Source organism: Branchiostoma lanceolatum, chromosome 1, assembly GCF_035083965.1.
Source record: "Branchiostoma lanceolatum isolate klBraLanc5 chromosome 1, klBraLanc5.hap2, whole genome shotgun sequence".
NCBI lineage: Eukaryota > Metazoa > Chordata > Leptocardii > Amphioxiformes > Branchiostomatidae > Branchiostoma > Branchiostoma lanceolatum.
The window spans coordinates 32,667,709-32,679,799 of NC_089722.1; the positions used below are offsets into that span (position 1 = coordinate 32,667,709).

The window sequence follows — 12,091 nt, forward strand, 5'->3', positions numbered from 1 at the left end:
TGACGTATTAGGAGTGTTTCTCATCAATTATAAATCATACCGGTTGATAGTCTTCACCCAAATAACATAAGGTGTCCAAAGTATGAGCTTAACAAAGAATGTTATGCTAACATATATCAGTTATGCAAATGAGGTTCTTATGAGCATAATTGATTCGATGGTGTTCACATTCACACAACTTCTAAATGTCACAAGTATGAAATTGCCGTCCATCATTTACTAGTATGGAATTATAGTACTTTCTCATTAATTATGCAACTTAGGCCCACATTTGCATATTTTCTATCTATCAACACTCCTATCTTCATCGGTCACAAATATCACATATTTGAATAGTCATATCATGGAACACAGTGGGTTTTTAAAATTGCCTCATTAATTATGAAAATAAGAATCTGATTTGCATAATTATCATCCAATCATACAAAGCATCACGTAAGCTATCTACATACCAAAAATCATGACCATCCATCAAGCCCATCTTGAGTTATAGCATTTCCTCATTAATTATGCAAATGAGGTCTTCATTTGCATAGTTGATATCTATATATATTTAGATTACATCCACCCTTCATCAAATACTTCAGCCAGAACACATACTGAGTATACAATATAACACATTTCTACACTTTTCTCGTTAATTATGCAAAGTACTTCGCCCAAAATCTAATCATCTTGAGATTTCCCACATACACACCAAGACACCAAATACGACAACAATCCATCCAGGCATTCTCGACTTATCATGTTCACTAACAGACACACAGACAAGCATAAAAAGATAAGCTTCTTGATGAAGGTAATAAGTAGACCTACCATCACGAGTACCACAGAATTCTGGAGGGAAATGCGTGTTGTAACTAAGAAACAGACTTTATATATATGTATAGATTAATTCCACATGACAGCAGGGCAGGAGCCAGGCCTTCTGGAAGATGACCCCAGGGTCACCAGCCTGTCAGCCTGAGCTCCCTCAGCTGCCTGGTACAGAGACCGATGATGCAATATACACATTTTTACACTTTTCTCGTTAATTATGCAAAGTACTTCGCCCAAAATCTAATCATCTTGAGATTTCCCACATACACATCAACACACCAAATACGACAACAATCCATCCAGGCGTTCTCGACTTATTCTGTTCACTAACAGACACACAGACAAGCGTCAAAACATAGACTTCTTGGCGAAGTCAAAAATGCACGAGACTGATAAAGAAAATGCTTAGCTGCATTGTTCAGGTTGGGGTGAAAAAAACAGTGGACCATTACGGAAAAGTTTTTTTGTGTGTGTGTGAATTCTCTTGAAAACAAAAGGTAGCAATCCTGCAGTTTGCACAGTTGGTGTCAAAGCAAAATGCCTTTGGCCGAAATCCTTCACCAAAGAGCAGAAATTGAAGATTGAAAGCTGAAGCAGGTAGAAAGAAGCCATTGAAAGTGATACAATGTAGTCCTGACTGCCCTTAGTAAATAGTATGTTTGTGTCACCTAACCCAGGTGCTACGCACAGAACTGGAGAAACACCTGTCAGCGATCGAGACCTTGCAGGCCACAGGTGCTGATCTCATCAGCAAGTCAGCTGGGGTCGACAGAGGTCTGTCTGCCAAAGGTACAAACTTATTCCTCACCTATCCAGACGGCAAGACATGCTGACACTCATCAGGGCTCGAAGTTAACTATGTCCCTATGTCCCGGGGCCACCAAAATTTGACCTGGGACAACTCAATAATCAATTCGGGACATATTTGGGACAATCAGGGCTCCTGAGTGCCACTGTGCTCCTCCCTTGTGAAACTGTATACTGGTCCCAGCCACTGTTTTTGGTGTGGTACTAGTCTTCTCAAAATCAATCATCATTTATCACTCAGAATAGTGAAAGGAAAGCCTGTCCCAGCTAGGCTGTGGCACATGTCTGCTCCCCTTACAGGGGGTCAGCAGAGGGATGGTCACACCTCATTTACTTGATTTAGTTGCCCTGCAAGATTAGAAATCAAACATTTTCGGATTTATTCTACCTCCCCAAGAGCCATCGCATCAATGAAGTCTTTAAACTCTGCAGAATTATGCTTTTTCTTTTATAACCTATTAAAATACATTATTTCAGGTTGTTAACAATATTTCTGGTTGTTAACTTTGTTGAAACTTGTGTTTATTACTGAGTGTATAACTGAGTGTATATATTTCACGCAATTTTCTATTTTACAATACACAATTTTGTATATAACTAAAAAAAAATATTCTTACACAGATTGGCTTGGGCTCAGGTCCTGACTTGAGTATAGGTCCAAACCTGAACATGAACCTCTGGAACTGAATGCAGACCCGACACTAAGTTCATATCTTTGGCCCTGGTTGGGACACTTCAGGACACTTTCGGGACAGTTGAAATCCACTTTTGGGACAATGTTGGGACAGTAGGGGAAAAAGTTAATTTCGAGGCCTGACTCATGAACCACATAGCACTGTCCTAATTTGCATAAATGGGAACTTTCACATGCTTTAGTAATAATAATGATTTTTATTGCACAAAAATTGTACAAGCTTTAAGGTACAAAGTACAGTATTGCATCAACTGGTACATACTTTTCAGATAAAATTCTATCAGGCTAACCAATCGATCTATCTATAATACAATATGATGTAATAAATAAGTAGTATGGGAAGACAATGGGATTTACCACTCAATGGAGGATTTTCTAACGTCTAGACATTCTTTGATATAATTTTCCAATGTATACCATGCAGGGGTTGTCACAAAGTCATTACATACTTGAATTTGCTATTTAAGTCCATTGAGATAAATCCTGGTAAATATGACGATTATGTATAGTGAATTACGTATATATCCAAATAATGTTTATAACCAAAAAATGACAACTCTGATTCAGACATTTCTTATAAGTTTTCCTTGTTTTTTCACACAGACATGGAGAACAAACTATGTGCCCTCCACTTTATGTGGAGGGACATAGTATCCTGTTTTGAACAGCGACACAAGGGCCACGAAGATGCCAAAAGGTATGAGCTTACCATAGCAGCTGATCTCAATGTCTTGAAATACTCAGGTGTCTCAGGTCTTTGCATTAGTGCCGAAATGTAGGAATAGACTTTTTAGTGATACATGTACGATAAGAAATAAAACTAACTTACTAAGACAAAAGTGTTTAAGGCATGAATAGAAGGAATTCTGCTATATGGCTCAGAATCTTGGGTTTTGAATAGACACGCTCCAGAAAACTCAACTGCACTTACACGAAGGTGCTCCGCATGATTTACAATACACCATGGTGGAAGCACGCTACAAACAAGCAGTTATGTATATGGATCATTGCCAAATGTCACCACAGTGGTGAAACGTCGCCGACTGAGTCTCGCAGGTCACGTGGTACGCAGTAGTGAACCAGCGGGAAAGCTTCTGCTTTGGAACCCGGAAGCAAAGAGAAGGATTGGTCGACCAATCACAACACTCATAGAAACTAAAACTAATTTGGAAGGACAAGAACTCCTATTTGCAATGAACGTCAAGAAGTTCTGGAGAGCAAACTACTACCTGTAACACCTCTTAAGAGGAGGAGCGATGATGATGATGATGTACCCATCTTTTTAGTAAACCTGGTTCAAATCACCACACCATTCAAAAATTTTAAGTCGCATGAAGAATCTACAATCATATGTAACTTCTTGTGCAGTGCCATATACAGGTTCTGGGAGGAGCTGAAGAAAGTGCTGAACGTCAGCTGTGTACAGGACTTCTTAGTAGAAATTTTAGGGAGACGAATCAAAATCCAATAGGCTTACTATGTTGAATATTATGCACTCGCAGAGAAGATAAAAGCATTTGATCAACAGTAACTTAGATAACAAAAAAAAGTAAAGAACAGAATGATAGAACTTAGAAGAACAGCAATACAGTTGCTTTTTTTTCCTTAATGGGAGGGGGATAATAAGAATTGTCTTTAATTCCTGTTGTATCTTAACTAAATCTGTTTTCCCCAGACAACACACGCTTGAAGATGCAGCAACATCTCTGAACAAAAGGTAATAAAATATTCTGCTGCTTCATGTTGTAATAGCTATTTGTGTCAACAACATATAGGAAAACTTACACTAAGTACAGTAGACTTAACTTTAATTCGAGCAAGGCTTTTAAATTTAGCTTACAGCAGTCTAGTAGATCTAGATAAATAGATAGATCCACTAAGAGGTTGTCTAGTTTGTGGCTGCTTTCACCCAAAAGACATCTCTAGTTGGAAAAAGTGTTTGGTTTAAAGGAGTCCTAAACTCCAGAACAGTGTTATTTTCCACTTGATTATGAATGAATACATAATCAGCCGACTTTTTACAGAATTTTGCTTATGGTGAATTACACAAGGTATGTTTTCTTAAACAATAATTATTATGATACAAACTGAACCCTTTCAGACCCTACCCATGTATTCCCTATGTTTAAACATACATCTTAAATGGTGAGTATTTTTGACATAGATGACGGGGGTTAAGCATGTGAACAAGAAGGCCAATTGTTAATATAATATAAGATATAAGAGAACACAAAGCAAGACAAGTTTTTCTTAACCACCCTGACATTCTTTTTATAATCTAACTTTTGTCAGGCCTTGTCAGGCACATTGTAATAAGCCATAGGCTGAGGTTGTTTGATTTAATCAATCAGAAAATAGAGGGTCACCTGGGGAATTCGGTAGAATACTGAATGCTTTTTGATGTGCATTGGACTAGTGGGTACTTATCGTATACTGTGTTAGTTTCTAAAATTATCAACTATTGGAAAATAACTCCCCCCTCTGGACTTAAGGACTCCTTTAAGGGTGGATTCCGGTTCAGCTTGATTGGGTTTGAGTCCAGGTTTAGGTCCACGTCCGGACCTGAACCTGGACCTGATCCTGTCTAGTTGATACATTATGTTACAGTTACATTTAGTAGTTGAGCACTTATTTTCGATGCCCATTTTTTAATGACTCAGAACACTTTTTATTTTCTCAAAATATAACCAGTTGCCTTTATAAAAAAACTTCAGAGACGGAAATATATCAAGTAAAATTGATTAAGAAAACAGATCTTGAAAGTAACCCGCTAGCAGCTCCCTCTAGCAAGATAGCTAATGATTGCAATCTTGCGAGCTTTGGCAAGAACCTGCGATACTTGGATCTCTAGGTTCATGTCCTTATAAATGCATCACAGACTTGTAAAAATGGATTGACTACAGTTGTACAAGAAAGAAAAAAATGTTGTTTGTCCCATGTCTAATTTGTTTGAGTGCTGATTCTTTATTTGGAGCGAAAATTTACTCCTGGACCAGTTTATGGGGCAACATATGATGCAGAATCCACTGTAACTCAGCACGACCTCATGGCTGCATAACGTGTGTGGTTAACTTAAATGAGAACTGTGATATCTAAATAAATTTTTTTTGTTGTTCCGACTTCCAGTTCCAAATAAGTGGTCTGTGACTTTCGTATTATTTGTGGACTCGGTTCTTGCTTTTCCGGTCCAACCAGTCCAGCCCTCCTCGTATCCACCTTAGTTTGGTATTTCTTCTTCCGGCACACCAGATGTTATTGAGATTTGGTTTGTTTTCTGTCACACTTTTAGACTTTCCTTTGAGAGCCGCAGAGACCAGGACGATGTTGGATGTGCCGGCACGGAGAGAGGGAAGAAAAGAGCACGGGAGGAGCCGGACATGCCTCCCTTGGGTGGAGATCAAGCAGATATAGAGTGAGTGGACAGTTATATTGCTTGATGTACATTTTTATCTTTCTTTTTTTTTAAATAGTATCTGTATATAGCCGGTATAACCGCCATTCGGTGTAACACACCAGCTCTGTAGGCACGCGGCGCAGCAGCAGCTGGTTATATTACGCCGAATGACCTGTCACGTCTATAAGCTTCGCGTTTCTAACTGCATGCATTGTTTAAAGCTTGGAGCAGCCTCAGCCTAATTAATGGCCAAGTAGAGGGAGCTCACAATCATGTAAGTTTTGCTAGATGGAATGAAAGAGGGCTTGGTGAAGATTTCGATGCAATTATGTTTTTTGTGCAAAAAAACTTTGCAGTCTTGTTTATTTGCAGTTTGGTGAATATTGGCGTTTCATAATTTTGTTGGCTCATGTGCTGGTGATTTATACTATAAAAATCACTTCACTACCACAATTATCGTAACAGTGCCTTATGCAAAATGTACATCAAGTATTGTACTATGGAACTGTCAGAAACAGAAAATATTATAGCTGGAGTGTTCCATGATCAAAGGCACATAATGATGTGTTGTCTATGTTACTACAGCATCCAGCCTACACCACGAAAACGTGGGAGACCGACCGGCCCAAGCAGAAAATGGGGTGAGAAAAGCTTATAATATGTTGATTTGAAACATTCTTACTAAGTAATGCAAGAAAATGTTGATTATTTTTTCCCGAAACTCAAATGTCAAGAATATGTTGTTTTCTAGTGCTGATTTACACATTTAATATCTATGTTTTGTTCCGATTGCACATACATGCCCATGTATGTGGGGAGAGCACCAAGGCTTGAGGAAAAGACTGCATTTTTTTTATTTTAAGTTATACATCTTATACCATTGAATAGCTTGCTTAATTTCTCTTGACTGATACTTCATTTTGTTTTCAGTAAGTCATGCTTTTGTCCATCCTATTGTGTGTTAGTCATGTACTACAAAAAGTGCTGACATTGCCCTAATCAGTTATGATTTAACCCACCACTCTACGTCTGCATCATAATGCATCATGAGAGTTTACCATCATCAACAGTATACATTTAGAATCATGATCATTGTTCTCACCTATTCTCCACATTCTTTTCTCTTTGCTTGTTTCACATAACCAGTAAAATGCCTCAAGGCATAACACACCAGTTTTTTACTGCAGCTAACTTATGCCAGCTGCATATATTATTAAGATTGGACTGTTAAATCTAAATCCACTCACACCAGGATTGAGTGTTAGTGTCTTTCCCCAGAGCTATTACATTAGGTTCTGCTCATGTTATGGCCAGGGATTTAAACCCAGAATCTTATTAAGATTCAAAGTCAGTAGTTAAACTTAGTGTAAAAAGTCATCGGTGTATAGTCGCCCTAATGATTTGAAGTCCCCAAAATAATCAATTTGATTCTGTTGTTAACCTAATTTCAACATTTTTGCCTTTTGTGATTTTATGTACTATTAGAGCAAGTCAGAATTTTTATCAGCTGTAAAATATGTACAGCCATCTCCGTCTTTATGTTTGATACCCTGCGTGAGTCTACAGATTTTTCACAGCATTGTCCAAAGTACTGGTGAGTTGACATATTGCAGAAGTATTGTTCAGTTCAGTTTTTTTTCCAGTTGATCATACCATTGTTGGAAATGGCATTTTGTTGGTTGTGACAATTTATTAACCATAACAAGCAAGGCTGTTCCTCATAGTCATGTTTTTATACTAACACTGTTACAATGACAGATTGACATACAACTCCTGTAACTAACATTTCCAAGGGTCCCGTGTTGTTGAGTTTATTGAGAAACATTTTCAGCTTGCATTTAAGATTACCACATCGTTCCTGCACAAAGTTGAAAGGGGTGCTTGTGTTTTTACTGATTATGTATCAATTTCTTTTTTTGAAGCTCCAAGGACAAGAATGTTAAGGCCTTTTGGGACCAGATAGCCACCTAAAAATCACCCAGGAAGCCATAGAGGGTCAGTGGTGAAATGCCTTCCTGTAGTGCATTCAGCTGAGGAAATACAAGTTCACCTCTACAAGGCGGACAACATGCATGGCCATGATGGAATTGCAGGTAATTCTATACCATGCCCTTTCTCAACAATCTCTGTACGACAGTTGCTACAGAACTCAGGCTGCTTCCTGGTACCCTATATATGGCCTCCGTTGGTCAGTATTGACCATCATCCTAATTCACAGCAGCCCTAAAGCATCGACTATGGCTAAACAGCCTATACGAGAATGGCAGTCTCAAATTATCATAAGCATAAAGATTAACTGAGTATTTGTATCACTCCAAGACTTTGTATGGAATAGAACATGTACATGTACATGTGTAATACACTGTCAGGTTTTAATTAGAAGAGTGGAGAGAAAAGTTTTCATTTAATTTAGTTGTATTTTTTTCAATGATTGTGACAGAAAGTCTTAACCAATGTAGAAGTGATGCCTGTGATTGCCTTTGATCAATACATATTTCTTTTAACACGTTTTATCATACTTCTTTTAACACATTTTACATTCTCTGTTTACTTGCAGCTGTACCAGTATGAAGAGCCTAATGTGTCACCGGGCCCCATCCCTACCTTCTCTCACTGATGGCCTCGATGTCATTCAACTTGTGCAAATATTTTTGATTAAAAACTCATGATCAGTGTGTGTGATGTTTATGATTAATTAAGGTGCCTTTTTTCCATCTCTGGTCTATCCAGTCTTCTTGTATGAGACTAGCAATGTTTGCAAGCAAATGCAGCATATTTCTCAGCCTAGTGCAGAATGTATAGAAAGTTTGGTCCACTTTACAATTTCCTGTAACTGTTGTACTAGACATCGTAGTCTAATTCTTTCATATGCTGACAGCTATGGGTCCACTTTACACGCATTGATTAGCCTAGCTGGACACCTGATTTTCAAGTGCTGCCAAATACTATTGCTACATTTGCACCTGCACCCGTTGTACAGGTTTTCTTAGTAGAAAGGGAGACCACTTTACACGCATTGATTAGCCTAGCTGGACACCGGCTTTTCAAGTGCTGCCTAATTGCACCTGCACCTGTTGTACAGGTTTTCTTATAAGTAGAAAGGGAGACCACTTTACATGCATTGATTAGCCTAGCTGGACACCTGATTTTCAAGTGCTGCCAAATGCTATTGCTACATTTGCACCTGCACCCGTTGTACAGGTTTTCTTAGTAGAAAGGGAGACCACTTTACACGCATTGATTAGCCTAGCTGGACACCGGCTTTTCAAGTGCTGCCTAATTGCACCTGCACCTGTTGTACAGGTTTTCTTATAAGTAGAAAGGGAGACCACTTTACATGCATTGATTAGCCTAGCTGGACACCTGATTTTCAAGTGCTGCCAAATGCTATTGCTACATTTGCACCTGCACCCGTTGTACAGGTTTTCTTAGTAGAAAGGGAGACCACTTTACACGCATTGATTAGCCTAGCTGGACACCGGCTTTTCAAGTGCTGCCTAATTGCACCTGCACCTGTTGTACAGGTTTTCTTATAAGTAGAAAGGGAGACCACTTTACATGCATTGATTAGCCTAGCTGGACACCTGATTTTCAAGTGCTGCCAAATGCTATTGCTACATTTGCACCTGCACCCGTTGTACAGGTTTTCTTAGTAGAAAGGGAGACCACTTTACACGCATTGATTAGCCTAGCTGGACACCGGCTTTTCAAGTGCTGCCTAATTGCACCTGCACCTGTTGTACAGGTTTTCTTATAAGTAGAAAGGGAGACCACTTTACATGCATTGATTAGCCTAGCTGGACACCTGATTTTCAAGTGCTGCCAAATGCTATTGCTACATTTGCACCTGCACCCGTTGTACAGGTTTTCTTAGTAGAAAGGGAGACCACTTTACACGCATTGATTAGCCTAGCTGGACACCGGCTTTTCAAGTGCTGCCTAATTGCACCTGCACCTGTTGTACAGGTTTTCTTATAAGTAGAAAGGGAGACCACTTTACACACATTGATTAGCCTAGCTGGACACCTGCTGTTCCCCGGTGCCCCGAAACTGTAGTGACCTAATCTGACTTATTGGGACACATTGACAAATCCTGGGTCAATCTCTGCACGATTTACAGTCCCGGCATATTTTAGGCACCGTGCACACGGAATATTCATCAAACAGCACCGACATACCTGCGACGCATGTGCACAGATTCATTTCTCAGACTTGCTCAAACATTACGCAGATAGAATATTTTACATAAATCGCTGACAAACTATGCACACAAAATCAAAAGGATTGTACTGTAAAGGAATCCACGTAGATATGTTGAACTGGAAACGATTCTGTTTAACGTCGTCGACAAAAAAGAAGAAAATAATCCATTTGTGAAAAAAGTAGCTTCTTTTCTGATGTGAGGCACCCAGGAAAAGGGCCTGACAGCTCGGGTTTACAGTGGAAACGTTTATCAAATGACCTCAGATGACACCAAATGGAACACTGAAAGTTGTTTGAATTACGAGGGGTGATCAATAAGTCCTCGGCCTCAACCAGAAACAAGGTGCACAACTCAAATTTTAGGGCATAACTATGAAGTGTGACTTCTTTAGCAATATCCACCAAAGTTCAAAGTATTGTGATCATTACTTTCCAGTTGTCAGACACAAATTTGTTGGTTGGGGAAATTTTGACAGTTTTGTTTTGGGACATATATAGTCATTCTCTCGTGTTCCACCTGAATGTAGGGTTATAACAATATAAATTTCTGCCCTAAGGGATTATTCTAAAATCATCAAAGTTCAAAAAGGATTTTTCCTACATTGTTTTCCTTGCTGTGCAATAATGGACCCTTTCAGAGGCACCCCACGCATCTCTCAGTTGAAACATTTATGCTGTTTGGCTATTCCAAAATAATTCTATAGTCTAGAATAACCATTGTATGTAAATGTAATATATTCTCAAGTTTCCAAATTTCAGGCCTACAATCAATAATCTGCAAGCATCAGTGCTTGACAGTGTTTTAAGATATCCTTTGTGATATAAATTTTTCCTTCATATTTATCTTTAGACAGCATGCATATGGTGACCTTTTAGATAGGGTTGTGGACTCAGATAGTAGAAGTATAATAGTATCCAGTATTATATTATACTGCTGCGGGGTTCCCTGACGCAGGGGTAGGCAGCAGTCGGCCAGTCCTCACACAGCGCCTCCTAGCGGCTCTGTCCAGCGGGTCCACGTTGGTGAGACCGCACTCTTGTAACTGGGAGGTACTGAGTTCGAATCCCTGACAGATCTGACGTTGTGTCCTTGCGTGGGAAAGGCACTTTACACAGATTTTCTCACTTTCCACAAATTTGTCAGGGACGTCCTTCGGACAAGACATTAAATGGAGGTTCCTTTTCTTAGGAGAGCCATACCTCAAGCATGTAAAGAAACCAGCCACACTTATCTATAAGAGTACCGGGTTCATCTCGGTGTGAGTGGGTCAAATACAATGTAAACCTGTCTTCAGTAGAAACCTGGTGTGTTACGCCTAAAGGCAGTTTGTCAGGTATACAATACAAACATCTCACTTTATTTGAATAAAAGTAAATTGAGTTGCTTGATTCACTTATAAGATATTAAGATGTAATTGTGGTACATACAAATGTACTTAAATAGAATAATGTATGGAGCCAGACCAGCTACTGTACATGTAGTAAGTGAACCTTTGCGAAAACTTTATAATATTTTTACTTTGCTGGTGCCAGTACAGGTAGCATGACCACATGTCCATATATATCAAACAGTTCCCCTATCCACAAGAAAGATCACTGGAAGCTGAGTTTATGATTTGATGGAGATTTAAACTGCTTATTTAGAAACCTTAACTGCAGTTGTTGGTACTGTTAACTCTAAAAAGGATGAAAGCCTGTCTGTGGTGCTGAACCTTGTATTGCTGTACATTTGATAATGCCATAAGTTTGAGGACATACTACTGTTTTTGATAAACTACCAGTAGTACTGTATAAGTGTAAAGCTGATAGCTGCATGGTCATTGTGCTGTATGAGTTGTTTTTGTTATCGCCAAAAAAGGAGATATTGTTTTTGACATGTCTTTTTGTGTGTCTGTGTTTCTGAACTATTGTAGTCAGCATAACTCAAGAACCTCTGGATGGATTACGATGATATTTGGTATGTGGGTAAGTGTTTGGTAGACAAAGGTCAAGGTTGATTTTTGGACCCCTAGTTTGTGACCTTGGACTGCAACAGAAATTTCGTTTTTTGTATCTTCTGACCTGAACGTGCTATGGAATTGATTTTTTTGCAGCAGATAGCTTGTGATGAAAGGAAGAAGTGGTTTAGGTATAGGTCCCCTAGCAGCTTACTCTAGAACTGCAGGGGCATTTTT

At 39.0% G+C, this 12,091-nt stretch overlaps 1 protein-coding gene across 3 annotated transcripts in view; it reads left to right on the forward strand.

Moving 5' to 3' along the window:
• LOC136420315 (golgin subfamily A member 6-like protein 22) overlaps nucleotides 1-11,791 on the forward strand; it is a 33,778-nt gene extending 21,987 nt beyond the window's left edge. For all 3 annotated transcript variants that reach the window (XM_066407170.1, XM_066407164.1, XM_066407178.1), the window contains 7 exons: nucleotides 1,497-1,608; nucleotides 2,924-3,017; nucleotides 3,996-4,037; nucleotides 5,610-5,732; nucleotides 6,300-6,355; nucleotides 7,637-7,807; nucleotides 8,272-11,791. In XM_066407170.1, the coding sequence (XP_066263267.1) occupies nucleotides 1,497-1,608; nucleotides 2,924-3,017; nucleotides 3,996-4,037; nucleotides 5,610-5,732; nucleotides 6,300-6,355; nucleotides 7,637-7,677 (468 nt within the window). In that variant the 3' untranslated portion in view covers nucleotides 7,678-7,807; nucleotides 8,272-11,791. The remainder of the gene's footprint in view (nucleotides 1-1,496; nucleotides 1,609-2,923; nucleotides 3,018-3,995; nucleotides 4,038-5,609; nucleotides 5,733-6,299; nucleotides 6,356-7,636; nucleotides 7,808-8,271) is intronic.
• The last annotated feature ends 300 nt before the right edge of the window (nucleotides 11,792-12,091 follow it).